The following is a 17,054-nucleotide window of genomic DNA, read 5'->3' as shown; positions in this document are numbered from 1 at the left end:
CACATTAGAGGAGAGTGTGTCCGGCGTGTGAGTGTAGAAAGCACTGTGTCCTCCACATATGTTTTATTCTGTCCCACTTTTTTAAAAAACAACATTTTGGCAAGTAGCAGGCAACCTCTTTTTTTAGGTGAAACCTCCAAAACTACCTGAGCATAGTTGTGCGGCGTTCTTGCTGTAAATTTACCTTACCAATATTTAGGAAACCATATTCAGACTTTAACAAGGTGATGCTACAATGTGTATTCAGAAGCAAACCCCGCTAAGTTCAAAGGCATAGGGTTGCCCTAAATCTATTTTGCTTAAACATGAGAGAGTTCAGAGGATGCAGAAAGCAACCTAATGAGAGACAGACCGGTTTTACATGAATGAAAAACCTCTTCGCAGAATATTCACAACGAGCAATAGCTTTAGGCTCTTAGACTTATCCTCGCTCCTAAACATATTTGACTCACCGGAACCAAAGGGGCTTAAGTTCTAGAGTATATTATTATTATTATTATTATTATTATTATTATTATTAATCGGTGCATCTGTGGCCTTTTGGCGTCCGTGGCGAGGAACACTTTGCTTTCAGCCCGTTCCTGTTCATCTGGTCTTAGGCTGCTGGTGACGTTTGGTTTGGCAACAATTATCTGTCTTGATCTATAGAGAGAACAGTCTATATCTATTTGGATCCGGTTCTCCATTTATCTTTATTTCTCTCTCGGGAAATAGCTCTGTGGAGAAGCTTTGAATCTGACACGTCAATTGCGAGCGCCTTCTCCAAAGGGCCAGCATTTTTTATTTTTTTATTTTGGTTTTGAAGTGATCGAGCTATGGATCCCCTGGGGAAAGGTCACATCCCACGTCGAAGCTTTTTTGTGCGGGGAGATAGGATCGGTGGTGTGGTGCTGATGGTGTTGGGGTACTTTTCCACCGCGAGGGCTCACCCCGGATGGGATGAAGCTGCTCTGGAGAAGGGCAGCGCCGGCCGCCCCGTTTTAGGCAAACGGGATTCGCTCCCCCAGCACCGGGGAAGCGAACCAGAGCGAGGCTGGGTTTGGCTACTGCTGTAGGTGCGTCGGAGGCGGCCAGTCGAGTCTCTCCCCCCCCCCCGCCCTCCAATCCTTGGGGAAGCAACCCCAAGGAAAATCCCTGCCGCTGCCTCCAGCCCCATCGCTAACCCCATAGCGCAGAGGAGGTGTCCAGGCTAGCTGGCAGGTTTGGCGTGCGACCCTCTTCCTGATCTTTCTTCCGGAGGGTCATGGGTAGGGGAGCTTGTACAGAGGGAGCAGTGTGTGTGTGTGTGTGTGTGTGTGTGTGTGTGTGTGTGTGTGCTGCAGGGGGGTCCTCACTTTGTGCGTCCTCGTCGCCCCCTTCCTCGGCGCGGCGGTTCTTCAACCGAGCCAATACCCTTTTGTGCTAATAGCCCTGTCCTCATTTGCTGCCTAATTGGACTATATAAAGCCAATAAGAGGCGAGCTCTCGTAGCCTAGAGCCAAAGGACCAAATCGAAGGGGGGCGTGGAGGCAGCGAGAGATGGACGGGGCGGCGGCGGCGGGGAGAGGCGAGGGAGGGGGGTGCGCGCCGCCTGCCTCTCGCTTCTCTCCCTCTTCTCCCTCACTCACTCTGCTTTGCCCTGCCTAGTGGCACTGGGGGAGTCCGGGGGCCCAGCCGACGCCGCTGACGCCTTGCCCGGCCCGAGGCCGCTTGCCACGCTCCGCGCCCCAGCGCCGCTGCCGCCGCCCAGCGCCACCCCACTGGGGTTGACATTTGGATTTCCGCGTTAGTATTCGGCGCCGGGTTGACGCAGGAGAAGCCGCAGCAGCAGCACCGGCAGCAGGAGGAGGAAGAGGAAGAGGAGGAGGAGAAGCGGCCCCCACGGACTTCCAAGTCTCGCTGCCTGGCTGGCTGGAGGACCGGGACTCGTCCGGGTGTCGTGAGGCCCCCACCTCCACTCCATCCCTCTCCCCTTCCTTCCCCCTGCCGTCCTTCCCCCATGCCATCGGCCAACTCGGAGCCACTCCGGAGCGCAGTGTGAACGCAGTCCCGCGGACGTGGGCAACGTGGGAAGGATGCCCGAGACCGGACAGGACGCCCCCGGCAGCCAAGCGCAGCCCCCGCCGCCGCCGCCACAGCAGCAGCAGCAGCAGCAGCCCCCTCCGTCGTCGCAACCCAAGGAGTCGCCGTTCTCCATCAAGAACTTGCTCAATGGGGACCACCCCAAGGCGTCTCCTAAGCAGCCCCGGGCGCTCTTCCCTCCCGCAGCAAAGGGGGCTCTGGAGGGGGCCGGCTTCGCCCTGTCGCAGATGGGTGACCTCGCCTTCCCGAGATTCGAGATCCCGGCGCAGAGATTTGCTTTGCCTGCACACTATCTGGAGAGGTCCCCTGCCTGGTGGTATCCTTACAGTTTGACGCCCGCCGGAGGCCACCTGCCTAGGCCAGAAGGTACTGGAGATCAAAGTCCTCTCTCCATCTCGCTCCCTCTTCCCCTTCCCAGTCTATTCAGCCCCCCACCCCACCCATCCATTTCAGTAACCCATTCGAGCCAAAGGGGTCCAGGTCTCTTCCTGAAGGAAGCCCAAGTCTTTGTCACCAAGATGATTGGACTCCATCTCCATTGCTCCGTTGTGGTTTTCCTCGGTGGTCTCTGCTCTCCAGGGTCAGCCAGGTCTCCCCTTCCTCTCCCAAACATGCTCTCCCCCGGGGCAAATAAAGCCTTCCAGGTGTGAGCTGGGGTTTCCCCGTATCAGTGAGAAGTAGCGATGTTTCCTTAGTCATCGCTGACTTGTAGGCACTCGCCAGAAGAACATTTATTTAGTTTTGTGGAGATCAAAGATTGGCTTTCGTTTCATCACCAAGAAACTATATGCACTGAACGGAGTCCCCCTCTTTCCACCCCTCGCCACCTTCACATCCCTCTCTGCGCCCCATCTGTTACTCTCCTCTCCTCTCCAAGTTTGGTGCCACTCTAATTTCCACGGGATTTATTCAGAAACAAGAGGCATGTATCATACTGTATCTAAATATCTTATCTCTGGTTCAGCCTCTCGTCCCAACCACACTTTCGTGGAAGGAAGTCCCGTGAAATCCCCCACAGGACTTATTTCCAAAGAAGTGTAGCTAGGATCCGACGAGGCTTACTCACAAGTAAATCAGCCTATCAGCTAACGGTGGGGATGTGCCTGAGAAGCAAGGAAAAGGCCATTTCAGGAAGTTCATTGACTTCCACGGTGCTCACGCTCAAGTTAGGAGCAGTTAGGATCGCAGCCTTTCGGTGGAGGAGCCCAGGGCTGCAATCCTTAAAAATTCAGAACTTGAAAGTCAGCTCCATACAACTTAATGGGACTTGCTCTCCAGCCCATTGCAGGAAGAGGAGGGAGTCAAGGCTGCTGGGTGGAGGGCAGGAGGAAGTTCCACAGTGCTCAATGGGGCTTAGTCCTAAGAGAAGTGTGCATTGGATTTCAACCCGACTTAAATCACTGGGAATAAAATTGACTTCTTCCCAAGTATATACGTACTGCAGATCTCCCTGTTGTCCTACTCAGAACAGACCCATTGAAATGAATGGACCTAAGTTAGTCATGGCCATTCATCTCAATGGATCTACTCTAATCATTCTGTTCGCATAACTGCCATCCTACGCATTTTTTCCTTTACCGAGCAGAGAAGTCCCATTAACTGAATCAAACGTGCCAGGTCTCTTTCTCGGAAGTGTCTCTGCAGAGTCACCCCGAAGAGGCAGCGTCCCAGCGCCCTCCTAGGTGCGTTTCCTCGGAAGTAAGCCCCAGCTGTGTCCCACTAGGCTTACTCCCTCGTGAGTTCAGTCACAAGCCCACTTTCCAGGGAGTGAGCTCCACTCAGCTCAGCAGGGAGGAGAGAGAGAGAGAGAGAGAGAGAGAGAGAGAGAGAGAGAGAGAGAGAGAGAGAGAGAGAGAGAGCTTGACAGTCGTGCAGGGCTGACGGTGGCCTCGCTGGCTGCTCGGATCTTGACTTTTGCTCTTTGTGTGCGTGTGTCTTGCTGTTCCTCTGCAGTTTCCGTGGACAAAGCCTACCTCAGAGACTCCTCGCCGGCCTCGGTGGGCACAGACAGGGACTCCCCGGACGAGCCCTTGCTGAAGGCCGAGCGAGAGGCGAAGGAGCTGGACTCCAAGAGCCCCGACGAGATCATCTTGGAGGAGAGCGACTCGGAGGAGGTGAAGAAGGAGGAGAGCGGCGCCGAGGACTGGCCAAAGCGCGAGTCGGAGGCGGGCAGCCCGGAGAAGAAGCCTTGCCGCAAGAAGAAGACTCGCACCGTCTTCTCGCGCAGTCAGGTCTTCCAGCTGGAGTCCACCTTCGACATGAAGCGCTACCTGAGCAGCTCCGAGCGCGCCGGCCTGGCCGCCTCGCTCCACCTCACCGAGACTCAGGTCAAGATCTGGTTCCAGAACCGGCGCAACAAGTGGAAGCGGCAGCTGGCCGCCGAGCTGGAGGCGGCCAACCTCAGCCATGCTGCGGCGCAGCGCATTGTCCGGGTGCCCATCCTGTACCACGAGAGCGCCGGCGCCGACGGCGGGGGCAGCGGGGCGGGCGGAGGCGGCGGAGGCGGCCCGACGGCGGCCAGCGCGCCTGTCAGCCAGCCCCTGCTCACCTTCCCCCACCCCGTCTACTACTCGCACCCCGTGGTCACCTCCGTGCCGCTCCTGCGGCCCGTCTGAGGACTGGGCCTAGCTCAGACGGACAGGGGACGAGTCAGGGAGGCAGGAGGAGAACGGAGCAGGGAGGGAGGGAAGGAAGGCAGGCATGAGAAGGGGTCATGGATGGATGGATGGAAGGAGGGTGGCTTCTTTAAGAACCGCGTTGAGGGACAGCCACCCTCTCTTGCCTCTCGCAGCCCAGGCCTCCGGGACGAAGCGATCGCCCCCCATCACCAAGGACCAGCAGAAACCAAGCAAAGATTTGGCTGTGTCATTAGCGTCGGGATGCTCTGCGCAATGCCCGGCGTGGAGAGACTCTTCCCCTTCGCGGTTCGCGCCTTCTACTTTTGGGTTGTTCAGGAGGAGGACAGAACGGTCGTGGTGAGACCACCACAGAACTACAACCCGAGCTCTGTAGAAGTAGAGAGTGGGGGCCGATGAGAGCGCTTAGCTTTGCTCTGCTTTAAGGTGGATTTGGCTATTTAAAAAAAAAAAATGGAGAAGCGTTGCGCAAAAGGAGATCACCCTCGTGCACTGGTGGTGGTGGGGAGAAATCACGTGTCCAGATGGTGCCAAATGCTGGCGGGGAGAGGAGGGGGTGCTATGTGGCTTGGAAGCCTCCTGGCCTTATGGCCCTGGTCCACTTTTGAAAGGATCTGTTGGTCCTAACTGCCCGAGTCTCCAGTTCTCTGGGATCTCTAAGGAGAAACGCGGCAAGCGTCACCGTGAACCATTTTTGACTTGATTATTTATGACACTCCTTATTTTATTCTGTTCCGGGTGCGTATATCTTTAGTTCTCTCTTTCTTTCCAGAATAATAATCATGATAATCATAATAAAAAAAGATGTTGTGGAGAGCTGTAGTTCTTTGCCTTCCCCGGTCCCCGTTTCTTCTTCAAAGCAGCAGCTCCTCTGGTTTATACCGCTGACCTGTGCAATATTGTACGATTCTGAAAGCACTATAGGGTGTATTTTTTGTGGGGGGAGTTGTAGGTGAGGAAATGTCGGGTTTTGGGGGGGGGGAGAAGTGCACAAATATAACGGGGGAGACAAAAAAGGGGGGACGGACAAAAGGCAGCTGCTCCTGAACTCCAAACTTCACAAGAGGTCGAGTGTGTCGGGCGCTTTAAGTGATGGACAATCAGTCTCTTTAAAGACGAATTGTAACTTATTTGCTATTCTGTACAGCTTTCTTGTCAGTTTCAAGGAGGGCGCGTGGGGTTTTTCGCCTGAATGGGGTGGAATCTCGAATTCTTTCGTGTCAGTCTTTCTCACCTGTTGTCTGACAAATTATTTCCGGGCCTCCCCAGATTTATTCCCCTCCCCACCTTCTCCCTCTCTAGCAGGGATCAGTCCTATTTTTAAAATTTTAAGAAGAAGAAGAAAATATTGTTATAAGAATTCAGTGTCGTGATTGGAGGGAGGGGCGGGCTGAAACAAATAAAGAAAACCTGTTCATTACTGGTGACGATGGTGGTGTTTTGCTTGATTATTTTAGAAACGGAAGGAGGGGACTTTGGGAAAGGAGAGATAACAGGTGTCCTAAACCGTCTCGCTAGTGGGACGCAGGGAAGCCCGCCTCTCCAACTCCAAGGGATCGCTGAACCTGCAGAGGTAGACAGAGGAGTCTTTGTTCTTCAAAAAAAAAAAAAAAAGGCGGAGTGGGGGGAACGAGCCGGCCAGGTTTGCCTGCGCAGAGGAGACTTTTTCTAAAGCAGTTTTTTAAAAAAACAAAAAACCTCCACATAAGTCGAAAACGCCTGTTGCTGAGACTAGCAGGCGTTTTAGGGGCCTTGTAGATTTATGGATAATCGGCTGCGCCTTCGAAGTCCTACGTGCGGTCCCAGGTAAACGTTTCTGCTCCAGATCATCCATTCACAAACAAAACGACGCATTTTGGCTAAATTTACAGACCTCGTCGCTTTCGGTAGGAGAAAGAATCAGGAGACTGGGATAAAACTGAGAATCAGAGCAAAGGTGGGTTGTTGTTTTTTTGTTTTGTTTAAGGATGAGAATAGATCGGTGGGTTGTGGGGCTAGGAGGGGGATCTTTGTCCTACAGAGAAGTCCTTTTAAAAAAAAGAAAATAGGGGAGACGCTCGTGCTTGCAAGAACCAATGCGCTCTACGTCTGGTTTCGGCCCTTCTCCGCTCTCTCTGGAGTGTTCTGCAGTAGATAGCAGGCTGATGGCTTCACACGCCGCGAGCAACGGGTTAAAAAACCCCTAGCGTCACAGCTAGAGAAGGAGAAAGGCAAGCAGAGGGGAGGATTGATTTGCACAGCCTTTCTGCGCGCTGAAGTGGGCAGCGCGCGCCGCTTGTTCCAGCTGTGAGTCGCCGCGTGGCCTCCTCCTCTCCCGCAGCTCAGCATTCGAACTCAGAACCCTGAGCCTTCGCCAGTATCAGATTGGCTGACAGAAGCTTCTAATCGGGAAAGACGCGCGCTTGGTCCCTTTTTTACTTTTGGAGAGACTCCGACTCTGGAGCCTTTCTGGTGTGCCTGGAACCTCTCCAAGCGCACGGGGCCGGGATTAGGTTTCCAATCCGAGTGTATCTCTGTTGCAGAACTGCTCCAAAGCCGCAACACTCAGGGGCTGATTCAAGGCACCTTATACCCTAATGGAAGTGCCTTCCTAGTCCCACTTTGAATCCGATTTCACTCCGGTTTGCCAATGTAAAATGTTTCTAAGCGCCAAATCAGGCTGCTGGAGCTTTCCATTCAACTCCGAGAGAATGAAAATCATTGATGCTTACTACAGCTTTTTAATGAATTTGCTCTTCAGCAGTCCATCCAAGAGAGGGAGGGAGGGAGAAACACACAGAGAGAGAAAAGGTCATGATTCTGTTGTTATTCACTCCAGAGAAAACTTACCCAGATAGTATTTTTCTGGGCGATTTTTGTTTTCTTTGTTCCATCTCTTGAGCTCAATTGGTACAGGGCGTGTGCTCTTCAATAGATCTTTGGGGCCCGCTTTGAGAGATAATATCGTTTTCCGTTTATAGAAAACTGTCGTGAATAATTCTCTGTGTGTATGTATGTATACAGTTGAGGCAAGGTTTCACCAGAAAAGAAAGAAACAAGAAGGAAGGAGAAGAGATAACCATTTATTTTCCTTTCGTTTGGGATTAAAACCTCTTGGCCTGTGTGATAAATGGAAAATAAACAGAAATGTAGAGTCAAAATACGATCTTCCTTGTGTCACCTGCAAACAAGCTGATGCCTTTGGGCTGTTTGCAATACTAACTTTGGGCCAAGCCACTAGCAATCCATTAAAAAGCCCTGTTGCAACAGCAAATATCTCCTTCCATTGGCGAACACCCTGCCGCAATGTTATCAAACGCCGAGAAAAATAACTTCTCTATTTGTGGTTAGTGCCTAGAAAACGGTTCCTGGCTCACCCTGTCTTTAGTCAATCGAGAAAGGACCAGTTGGAGGCGAGCACAGCTTGTTGCCCCCCCCCACACCTTATTTCTTTATCTTTCTTTTATATGTTACACCTGCTTCTGTTGCCTGCAATTCCCCCTCCCCTCTCTGCCAAAGCGTTCCGGTTCAGAATTGCAACAGAGTCCATATCTATTGGCTGAGACGCGAGGGTTTCCCCACTAGCCTATGTGTCGAGGGGTCAAGGCCTTATAACGCAGCCTTCTCCAACATGCCCCCATATAGGGCTGTGGGGGTTGTACAACGCTGGTTGGCCAGTGTGAGAGCAGGATGCTGGTGTGATCCAGCAGACTCTTTTTAAGAACGTAAGGAGAGCCTTCTGCATCAGACCAATGACCCGTCTAGTCCAGCATCCTATTCCCACAGTGGCCAACCAAAGATTTTGGAGTACAACTCCCAGCAGTTTCGGCTGGTGCTCATGGCGTGTTGTATTCCAACATCAGCTGGAGGGCACCAGCTTGGCGAAAGCTGCTGCGATTTAAGGCGCGATGTCACCAGACACTGCGATTAGGAACCTTTGACTAGCTAGACAGGCAGTTGGTAGGGAGCAAGTCCTGATCCGCAGCCCACTTAATTCCTCCTTCATAAGACCAACGCTCAAGCCGCTGAGTTCAAAATCAAACTCCGGTGCGCAGTGAGGAAATGGAGGTGTGGACAGGTCTTGGGCGCCCCTACGCCTCTCATTCTAACCTCTTGTTGACCTGAGGTCCATTCTCTCTGAAGGGCCCCAAGCAGGGGCTTCTCCTTCCTTTAGCCCCCTGAAGGAACCCGCTGGAAGGGAAGCACAACTACTTCACGTCTGTTGATCTGCCCCCTTCTCTCCCTCTCTCTCCCCGAGGCCCTTGCTTAAGTATAATTTCAGCTCCCTTCAAACGCAGTCTGCAGCTCACTGAAATCAAGGTCCAAGGACCCACTTTTTTAAAAAGGAGAATAGGTCCAGGATGGACTCCTACAAGTCTTGCTTAGAAAAAAAAGAAAAGCATTCACATTCAAGCCAGCGATGTTTTAGTAGCAAGTGGGAGTGAATGGGAAACGGCCACCCAAAAGCAATTCCTGCGCGTCATTGCGCGCCAGCTATAGACATTTGCGTGGATAAGTCAGGCGCGCCCCCCTAGACAAACTTGCTTCGGTCTGCAAAGTGTGCTCTGGGCTGTTGAAGGACCAGGGGTTTGATCTGGGGCTTAAGTAAGAGCCCTTGCTCACCCTCTCCTTCTAGGCCCGCACTTGGCCATCCCTAGCCAGGGCGCAAGGAACAGGCCTTCCCTGAGCCTCTGACCTGAGATCACATAGGCTGCGCTTGGAAATGTCAAACGTTTTATATGCAACGCGTGCGTTGAACTGGGGCTCCTTTATAGTGGACAGTAAAGAGGGCTTATTTCTCTTCTAAAAAAACAATACGTGGAAGTAGCCACTCAACCCCAATGGATTGTTGTACCTTTTATTTAAATAATAATAATGGTTCCAAACAAATCTCTTGGAAACCACCAAGGCGAGCCTGTTTGGTCTCGATTCAAAGGCAGTTGCTGCCATTTCTTAATCTGCAGCCACTCCACCGCCACTTCTCTTTATTGCCGAAATTGGACTCTGACAAATCTCTGCCTTTGTTTGTCATGCAAGAGAGGGAGAGTCTACTTTATCTTCCCCTGTTCTCTTCTGTCTCTCCTCCCCCCCCCCACCTTCGCCATTCCTTTCTTTAAAGCTCCAGTGAACAGGACTCGCTCGGATGTTTGTATTAGCAACATACATGTATTTCTTTTATTTAGGAGTAAATAGAGGCTTGCTGTGTATAGGCAACAGCAGGCACCAAGATATAAAACTTCCTCGGGACGTCAGATCTGGCGGGGGAAGAATTCAGCAGACTTGGTGGAGATTAAAACGCAGAGCAGACGCCACCTCCAGCAGCCAGCAGCCAGCAGCTCTGTAGAGTTTAGCAGAAGAATTGAAAGAGGTAATTCGATTGAAACATCTTGCTCTGTAGGGAAGGGGTATTTTACACGTACCTTTTTTAAAAAAAGTTTCTACCTCGTCCTTGGACCCGGAAAGTAATGCGAGAAGGACGCTGGGCGGAGAGGGGAGAAGGTAGGATCAGTTTGAAAAAGGAAAGAAAGTTGGCCAACTAAACCTAGCTAGGCATACTGTGAGATCGGAGAGGGGAGTAGTAATAATAATAATAATCTGCTGGAAATTCAAAACGGGGGTGGGTTCCTCCCTCAACCTCCGCCTGCTCCCTCCGCCCCAGAATCTGCTGCAAGTGTCTCTGTAACAATCACTTTGCTCTATCGACTTAGCATAGTGTGTGCAAACGGAATGAGAAGCCCATTAAGAGCATTAACAGATTGGCCTGGCATAATACAGCAGCTCATATTGATCGCCAAACGTCTGTAAAATATTGTTTCAAATGAATCTATTGTTCCTGTGTGCTCTTTTCGTCAGTGTTGATGACCTTGGGATGCTCGCAAACAGGCAAATTATCCTTTCAGGGCTCAATCTGATTAAGCAACCCTCCTTTTCTCCCCTTACATCCTTACTAACTTGGCAATGAACAGCGAGGGGGCGGGGAGGGCGCAAGATATATAGGCGTTCTGTGGCAAAGCTCTGAGGTGGGGCAGGGTGCTGGCATGAGGTTCAGAGCCCAGAGCAGGGCTAAGCAGACTTCAGGCTTGGCGGGATCTGCTTTGGGTTGTGGTCTCGCTTTAAAATAGACTCATGAAATCCACCCACCGGAACCTGGTGCAAAAGTCATTCCTTAGATTGAAAGAATTCTGAACTCAGAAAAGGATTCTGAGTGTCAAAACCGAATGGTGCCCCAGACCTTCCACACTCAAATCCTCTCTCCCGCTCTTCATTTCAGCTGGGTTATTTAGGGAGGAGATAGCATTTGGTTGCCGCCTTTGTTTAAATAATTGCCCCTGAGGAATCCTCACTTATCTATTTCAAATCACCCAGAGATCTTTCAGTAGCTCCACATTTCTGCCCACCTAGAGAACAGTCATTACAGGGACACCTGAAATGCAGATCTAAGTTTGTTTAGTCTTGTGAAGCACTCTGAAACTTACTCCCTAGCAAGCCTGTTTAGAATTACACTGTTGGGTGTCCTTAATCTTAGAATTCGTTGCCTACCCTTGACTGTAGTCCTTGCCCCATATTACTTCCCTTGCTCTACTAAGGCTGAAGTTCTACAAGAATAGGCCCCATTGAACTCAGGAGGACTCATTTTGGAGTAAAGGTAGCACAAGGCTGGGCTGTTAACTGCTGCATTTTAGCAATATTCTCCCAATACAGCACATGCAGTGTGTTCCAGTGATTAGAGTTTTGGGTTTGCATTTGGGTGTGCCCCATCCTGCATTTCATTCAAAGATTTATTGTGGGAGCCAAGGGGAAAGAGAGAAATGTGTCATTTCTCCTTAGCCGTCATTTTTGCCCCTCTATCTGTAAAACTGAAGGGACTTACCTGCTTTGAGGGCAGAAAATGAAGACTTGAATCTATTTTGGTTTTTTACTCTAAAACCACTGCTAATGTTGTTGTTGTTGAATTATGAGGTTGCTGGAGGGAGATTGAAAAGAACTTCATCCTTGATCTTAAAGTAAGCCAGAGGTGGGGGACCTGTGGCCATTCAGAGGTTGCTGGACTGCAGTTCCCATCATCCCTAGCCATTGGCTACAAGATCTGGGGATGATGGGAGTTGGGAGTTCATCAACCTCTGGAGTGCCACAGGTGCCCCTTGCAGCAAGTGGAGCAGTCAGGTCCTCTAGTTCTAATAATAATATAATAATAATAATAATTTATTATTTATACCGCGCCCATCTGGCTGAGTTTCCCCAGCCACTCTGGGCGGCTCCCAATCAATGTTAAAAGCAGTACAGCATTACATATTAAAAACTTCCCTGAACAGGGCTGCCTTAAGATGTCTTCTCAATGTCAGGTAATTCTTTATCTCTTTGACATCTGATGGGAGGGCGTTCCACAGGGCGGGCGCCACTACCGAGAAGGCCCTCTGTCTGGTTCCCTGTAGCCTCACTTCTTGCAATGAGGGAACCGCCAGAAGGCCCTCGGCGCTGGATCTCAGTGTCTGGGCTGAACGATGGGGGTGGAGACAGTGAACATGTCAAGTTGAATAGAATGGAGGCTTAACTTCTAATAGCCAGATCCATAATGCACAGGAAGCATATTTGAGAATGGTTATGGTGGATCAGTTACACATTATCACCCTATAGCCATTCTTGAAGCCATAACTTGAAGGGTTTGACTTGAAGAAGGTTTTCCACCCTCTTAGGGCTTGGGAGTGTTAAGCATGGAGAGTTCTACTTTGCTTAAGTGTTGATCCCCCACACTGTGAAAAGTTTCATCTACTGATGCTTGCAGACCCCCTTCTCTCGCTCTTAAATCTGGTCAGCTTGTTAGCTCTTCTTCACTGGAGGATTTTAAGTAGAGGCTGGGTGGCTGTTTGTCAGGGATACCATAGTTGCCTGCTGCATTGCAGATCCTGCATTTTAAGCAGGGGGTTGGCCTAGGTGACTTTTATGGTCCCTCCTAAGACTGGGGTGTGTGAATAAGGATGAAACCCTATGACAGGGGTAGCCAATGTGGGGCCCTCTGTTGTTTTACTTTGCAAAGTGAGCTGAACCCTTTGCTGGGGAAAGTGGCTGCAATAGCACACAGAGACACTTGGTGTGGACAGACATGAAAACTTAGGCTTATTGCAGGAAATACATGTTTTATAGAAAGGAGTTCCAGTTCTAACTAATTATGTTGGGAGGTGCAAGGGAGCCACCTTGCTCCTTGCACCCGGCAGAGATACATCAAAATATGACCTCTCTCCAAGAGGGTTCAAGGGAAAATGTGAAGGAGGCAGGAAGAGATAGCTGCAACCTGAGAATATCATTCTACCATCAAAGAAAAGGTCAGCGTAGAGATCAAAGGACAATGAGACAGTTTAGAAATTTGGAGGCTCCCTTTTCTGTCTGCTTCAACCCCATGCAAATCCCTAAGCAAGCTGAGTTGTGTGCTAACACTTTCAATGCCTTCCAAGTGTTGTGGATTACAACTCCCATCAACACCAACCAGCATGGCTGGTGGTTAGGCATGATGGGAGTTGGAGTCCAGCAATATCTGGAGACATAGGAGCCAACTCCTAGGGGCCAAGGTCCCTTCAGCCCCCCTGCCCAATAAAATATTTGAGGGGGCTGACCCCCAAAGTTGGGGGAGATTACTATTCAAATGGTGTGTGTGCACCATGCAGGGTGGGGCTTACCTGCCCCCCCCATTTTATTCAAGTTGGCACACCTGTCTGGAGGGCACCACTTGGATACCCCAGTCCCATTGATTTCAGTGGGATCAATGGCTTGGCAGCTGTTTGCAACCACATCAGTTGGGTCTTCTTCCTCTCCTTCTCCAGAAAGTGTTTGTTTCCTGAATCAGACTAACCAAATACCATTTCTTTTAAAAAATGTGGCTAGACACCCGTTTTCAATAATGCATTTACGTAATAAGGAGTTTTCAGTGATTCTGGCAGGCATCTACAACTTTTGTCTCCATTAGTTAATTCCGGCAAAGACACAAATTCCTTTGAACTCCTGAGTTTGCATGGTGGTTTTTGTTTGTTTGTTTGTTTGTTTTTATTAGGGGGAGAAAAAAAGGGAAAAAAGAAAAGGGGTGGAGGGAGGGGAGATGGATGGGGGTGGGGTCGGGTAGCGGTGTTTCTATTATGCTTAATGTATGTAGAGTTTGGTGTCAGCGTGCTTGCGTTGTTCACTTGTGTTCCTTTGGTGGTTAGAGAGGTTGGGGTTGGCTTAGGGTGTGATTGTTTGTTTGTGATTGGCTGTGGTGATCTTTGTTTTCGTGTGTGAGTGAGGTGGGTGGGTGTTTTGGATCAGAGTTTGCATGGTGTTGACCCAATGCAAAGAATGCCATCACTCCTTTTAAGATGAAATGTAGGTTCTGCAACAGTGTAGAGATGGTAATGGCAAAATCCCTATTGATCTGGATTTGACTGGACTTCTTAATCTGGAGTTGGCCTACCTGAAAATTCCATTGAGAGGCGTGAGCCTGACTACAGCATGAGGTGTTTTGGATTTGTTTGTCATCCTCTGATCTTAGGCTGCTCAACTAGTTATGCTGAATAAAGTGGCAGTGAATTAGAGTTCCTGAGTTGTGATCTGTACGCCTTTAGATAACAAATGGGGGGGATTACGGTATATTTTTTTGGTTGCTTCCTGGAGAGGAAAGGATAAACAACACTCCCCTGTAGTAGAAAACTAGTCCATCAAAGAGAAGGGTTTGGCAGACCACTCACTAATGTGCTAGTTTAGTAAATGCAGGGAGCGTTAAAGAAAGCGGGGAGGCATTCAGAATTATGACACCTCCGCTCCGCCTCTCCCCCAAGATCGCAGTATAAAACGCACATCTCTGAATTAAGAGCAAAGTAGTGCAGTGGTTAAAGCAGGAAGGCCAGAAGTTCAAATCCCCATTCAGTCACGAACCTCATTGGATGACCTTGAACCAATCAAAAATAAAAGGGGTGGGGGAGAGGAGCCGCTGCCCTGAGCAATCTGGAAGCCGGGTTGAAATATGCGTAATAACAACAGACATTCTCTTACCGAGCAATGCGTAAAATGCGTAAAGGCGCTTCTTGTTTGGAAACGAAATCCATCCGAAAGTGGAGCTGGCATCTCACCAGAAGCGCACGACGGAAACCAAAACCTCTGATCCAAAGCCTATAGACTGACATCGGGAGCACCGATTGCCACACTCCGAGTGCTTGGGGCGGGGAGGGTGCTTAGATTTTCTGTTTCCAAAGACAAGGAACTAGAGTCATCTCCAATGTGAGAACGCTGGTCTTCTCTCGCTCCCGACCACTTTAAGATCACTTTTAGATCAGAGTCAGATGAACCGGGCTTGCGTTTTGTTCTTCATAATTTGGTGGGTGGGGAGGCAGCTTTTCTGACACTTCTGTCGGCGTAAAAGCGCGTGGGTTTTCGAGACAGGCAGAATTCTGCAGCCGGCAGAATCTCTAGGTCGAAGGCGAGGCCATGATATAAACCTGGTCTCTGAGAAATAGTGTAGGGTTGTGGTCGGCTCCCCTCGGGAAAAAGTACAGTGGTACCTCGGGTTAAGAACTTAATTCGTTCCGGAGGTCTGTTCTTAACCTGAAACTGTTCTTAACCTGAAGCACCACTTTACCTAATGGGGCTTCCCGCTGCCGCCGCGCTGCCGCCGCTCGATTTCTGTTCTCATCCTGAAGCAAAGTTCTTAACCCGAGGCACTATTTCTGGGCTAGCGGAGTCTGTAACCCAAGGTATCACTGTATATTCTAAGCTCTGGAAAAAGCACAGAACAGAGCAATTGACCTTTCCAAGCGCCTGGAGAAGAGCGCCTTCTGTGCCTTGGGGAGGCCTTGCCAGCCTATGCTTTTCCTATATTCAGTGGAATCTACTGCTGGGTAAGGACACATAATAGTGCAACCCCAATAAATGTAAGGTTATGAATGGTGTGAAAGGGAACAAAGGAGAAGGCCTTGTGTCCAGTCAGATCAATCTAGTGGGGAATCCCAGGCACCGGGGCGAATGAGGCCCTCCAGAACTCTCCTCAGGCCATGAGATATTGCTTTCAACTGCGATGGTGCTTCTTGGCTGCCTAGGAGGAGAGACGGGGAGGGTAGCGATCTCTGGGTTTTGCGTGGCTCGAAAAGCCTACTGAAAAGAGTCACTTTTACTTATAGCTACGGCTGCAGCCACCAACCTGTGGCCCCTGAGACGCTGCCTGAGACAGAATGGGACCCTCGGGCTGAAGACGGTTCCCCGCCCCCAGATCACTCTACACCAAGGGGTGGAACCCAGGGCTTTGGACTCAGCTCCCATCAACCCCAGCAATAGCCAGGGGTGATGGGAATTAGAGTACAGCAAAGAAAGTAAGTGGGGAGCCGCAGAGGTTCTCCATCCCTGCTCTAAGATGACTGGTAGCTACTCTCCAGGATTGCAGACAGAAAGTTGTCCCAGCCATATCTGGGGATGCCAGAGACTGAACTTTTGCGTATAAAGCTGATGCTTTCCCACGGATCTATGGCCCAATCCTCGCTTAAACGAAATGATGGGTGGTCCGGGAAGACAAAGTACCCTTTTCACGAATTAATAGCGAGCAGTGCACCCCTACGCATGTTTATTCCGAAGTAAATATCACCAAATAAGTGTCTAGATAGGGTTATAGCCTATGGCAGGGGTAGCCAACGTGCTGCCTGGCTTGCACATGTTGATGGACTACATATCCCATCATCCCTGACTATTGCCCATGCTGACTGGGGAGTTAGGGTCCAACAGCATCTGCAGGATGTCTATACCAAGCCTAAGGCATGGGATTTATTGTTGGGGTGTCCAGACGCAAACGAGGGCAGAATTCTTAATAGAAGTAGAAGAATGGCCTCTGGGAGACTATAGGCAGCCACGGTCTATCAGCCAAGTAATAGATTCATAGAGTTGGAAAGGGACCCCGTGGACCATCTAGTTCAGGGTTTCCAAACCTGGGTCTCCAGCTGCTTTTGGACTACAGTTCCCATCATGCCTGACAATTGGTCCTGCTGGCAAGGGATGATGGGCGTTGTAGTCAACAACTGGAGACCCAAGTCTGGGAAACCCTGATTTAGTCCAACCCCCATGCAATGCAGGAATATGTACCCATAGGGGATCAAATCCTTAACTTTGGCATTATCAGCGCTACACTCTAACTAACTGGGCTATTGCAGAGGTAGCTAACGTGGCGCTCTCCCGATGCTGCTCAATGGTCAGGGATGGTGGGAATTGTAGTCCAATAATATATGGGGAGGGCGCCTCATCGGATAATGTGGCTAACTTGAGCAGAAAGCAGGAAAAGTGCGAGGAAAAGAAACGACCCTTTTTAGTTCTGGGGCTCTCTGGATCCTCGAACCCGGCTCTCCAAGCAAGCTTTCAGCTGGTTTTCGAAAAGAT

General features: G+C 50.3%; 2 protein-coding genes across 2 annotated transcripts in view; both read left to right on the top strand.

Annotated features, from left to right (window-relative positions):
• Positions 1-1,545: 1,545 nt before the first annotated feature.
• Positions 1,546-5,511, top strand: HMX3 (H6 family homeobox 3). The gene is made up of 2 exons (XM_083741483.1): positions 1,546-2,427; positions 4,015-5,511. Exons 1-2 carry the CDS (start codon positions 2,055-2,057, stop codon positions 4,674-4,676), a joined length of 1,035 nt encoding a protein of 344 aa, XP_083597609.1. The 5' UTR covers positions 1,546-2,054; the 3' UTR covers positions 4,677-5,511.
• The window catches only part of HMX2 (H6 family homeobox 2), a gene marked incomplete at its 5' end in the record, with an annotated part of 32,039 nt that continues 19,746 nt past the window's right edge, over positions 4,762-17,054 (top strand). Inside the window, one exon of the mRNA XM_083741486.1 lies at positions 4,762-4,925. Coding sequence (XP_083597612.1) covers positions 4,762-4,925 — 164 coding nt within the window. The remainder of the gene's footprint in view (positions 4,926-17,054) is intronic.

This window comes from Podarcis gaigeae (genome assembly GCF_964106915.1).
Source record: "Podarcis gaigeae genome assembly, chromosome: 5".
Taxonomy (NCBI): domain Eukaryota; kingdom Metazoa; phylum Chordata; class Lepidosauria; order Squamata; family Lacertidae; genus Podarcis; species Podarcis gaigeae.
The sequence above is the reverse complement of the archived record's forward strand: the minus strand, read 5'-3'. Positions and strand labels throughout refer to the sequence as shown.

Bases quoted from the DNA above. Each gene is read 5' to 3' on its own strand.
- HMX3 (XM_083741483.1), top strand. From the start codon at position 2,055: ATGCCCGAGACCGGACAGGACGCCCCCGGCAGCCAAGCGCAGCCCCCG. The intron at 2,428-4,014 runs GTACTGGAGATC...GTTCCTCTGCAG, and splicing joins CCACCTGCCTAGGCCAGAAG to TTTCCGTGGACAAAGCCTAC.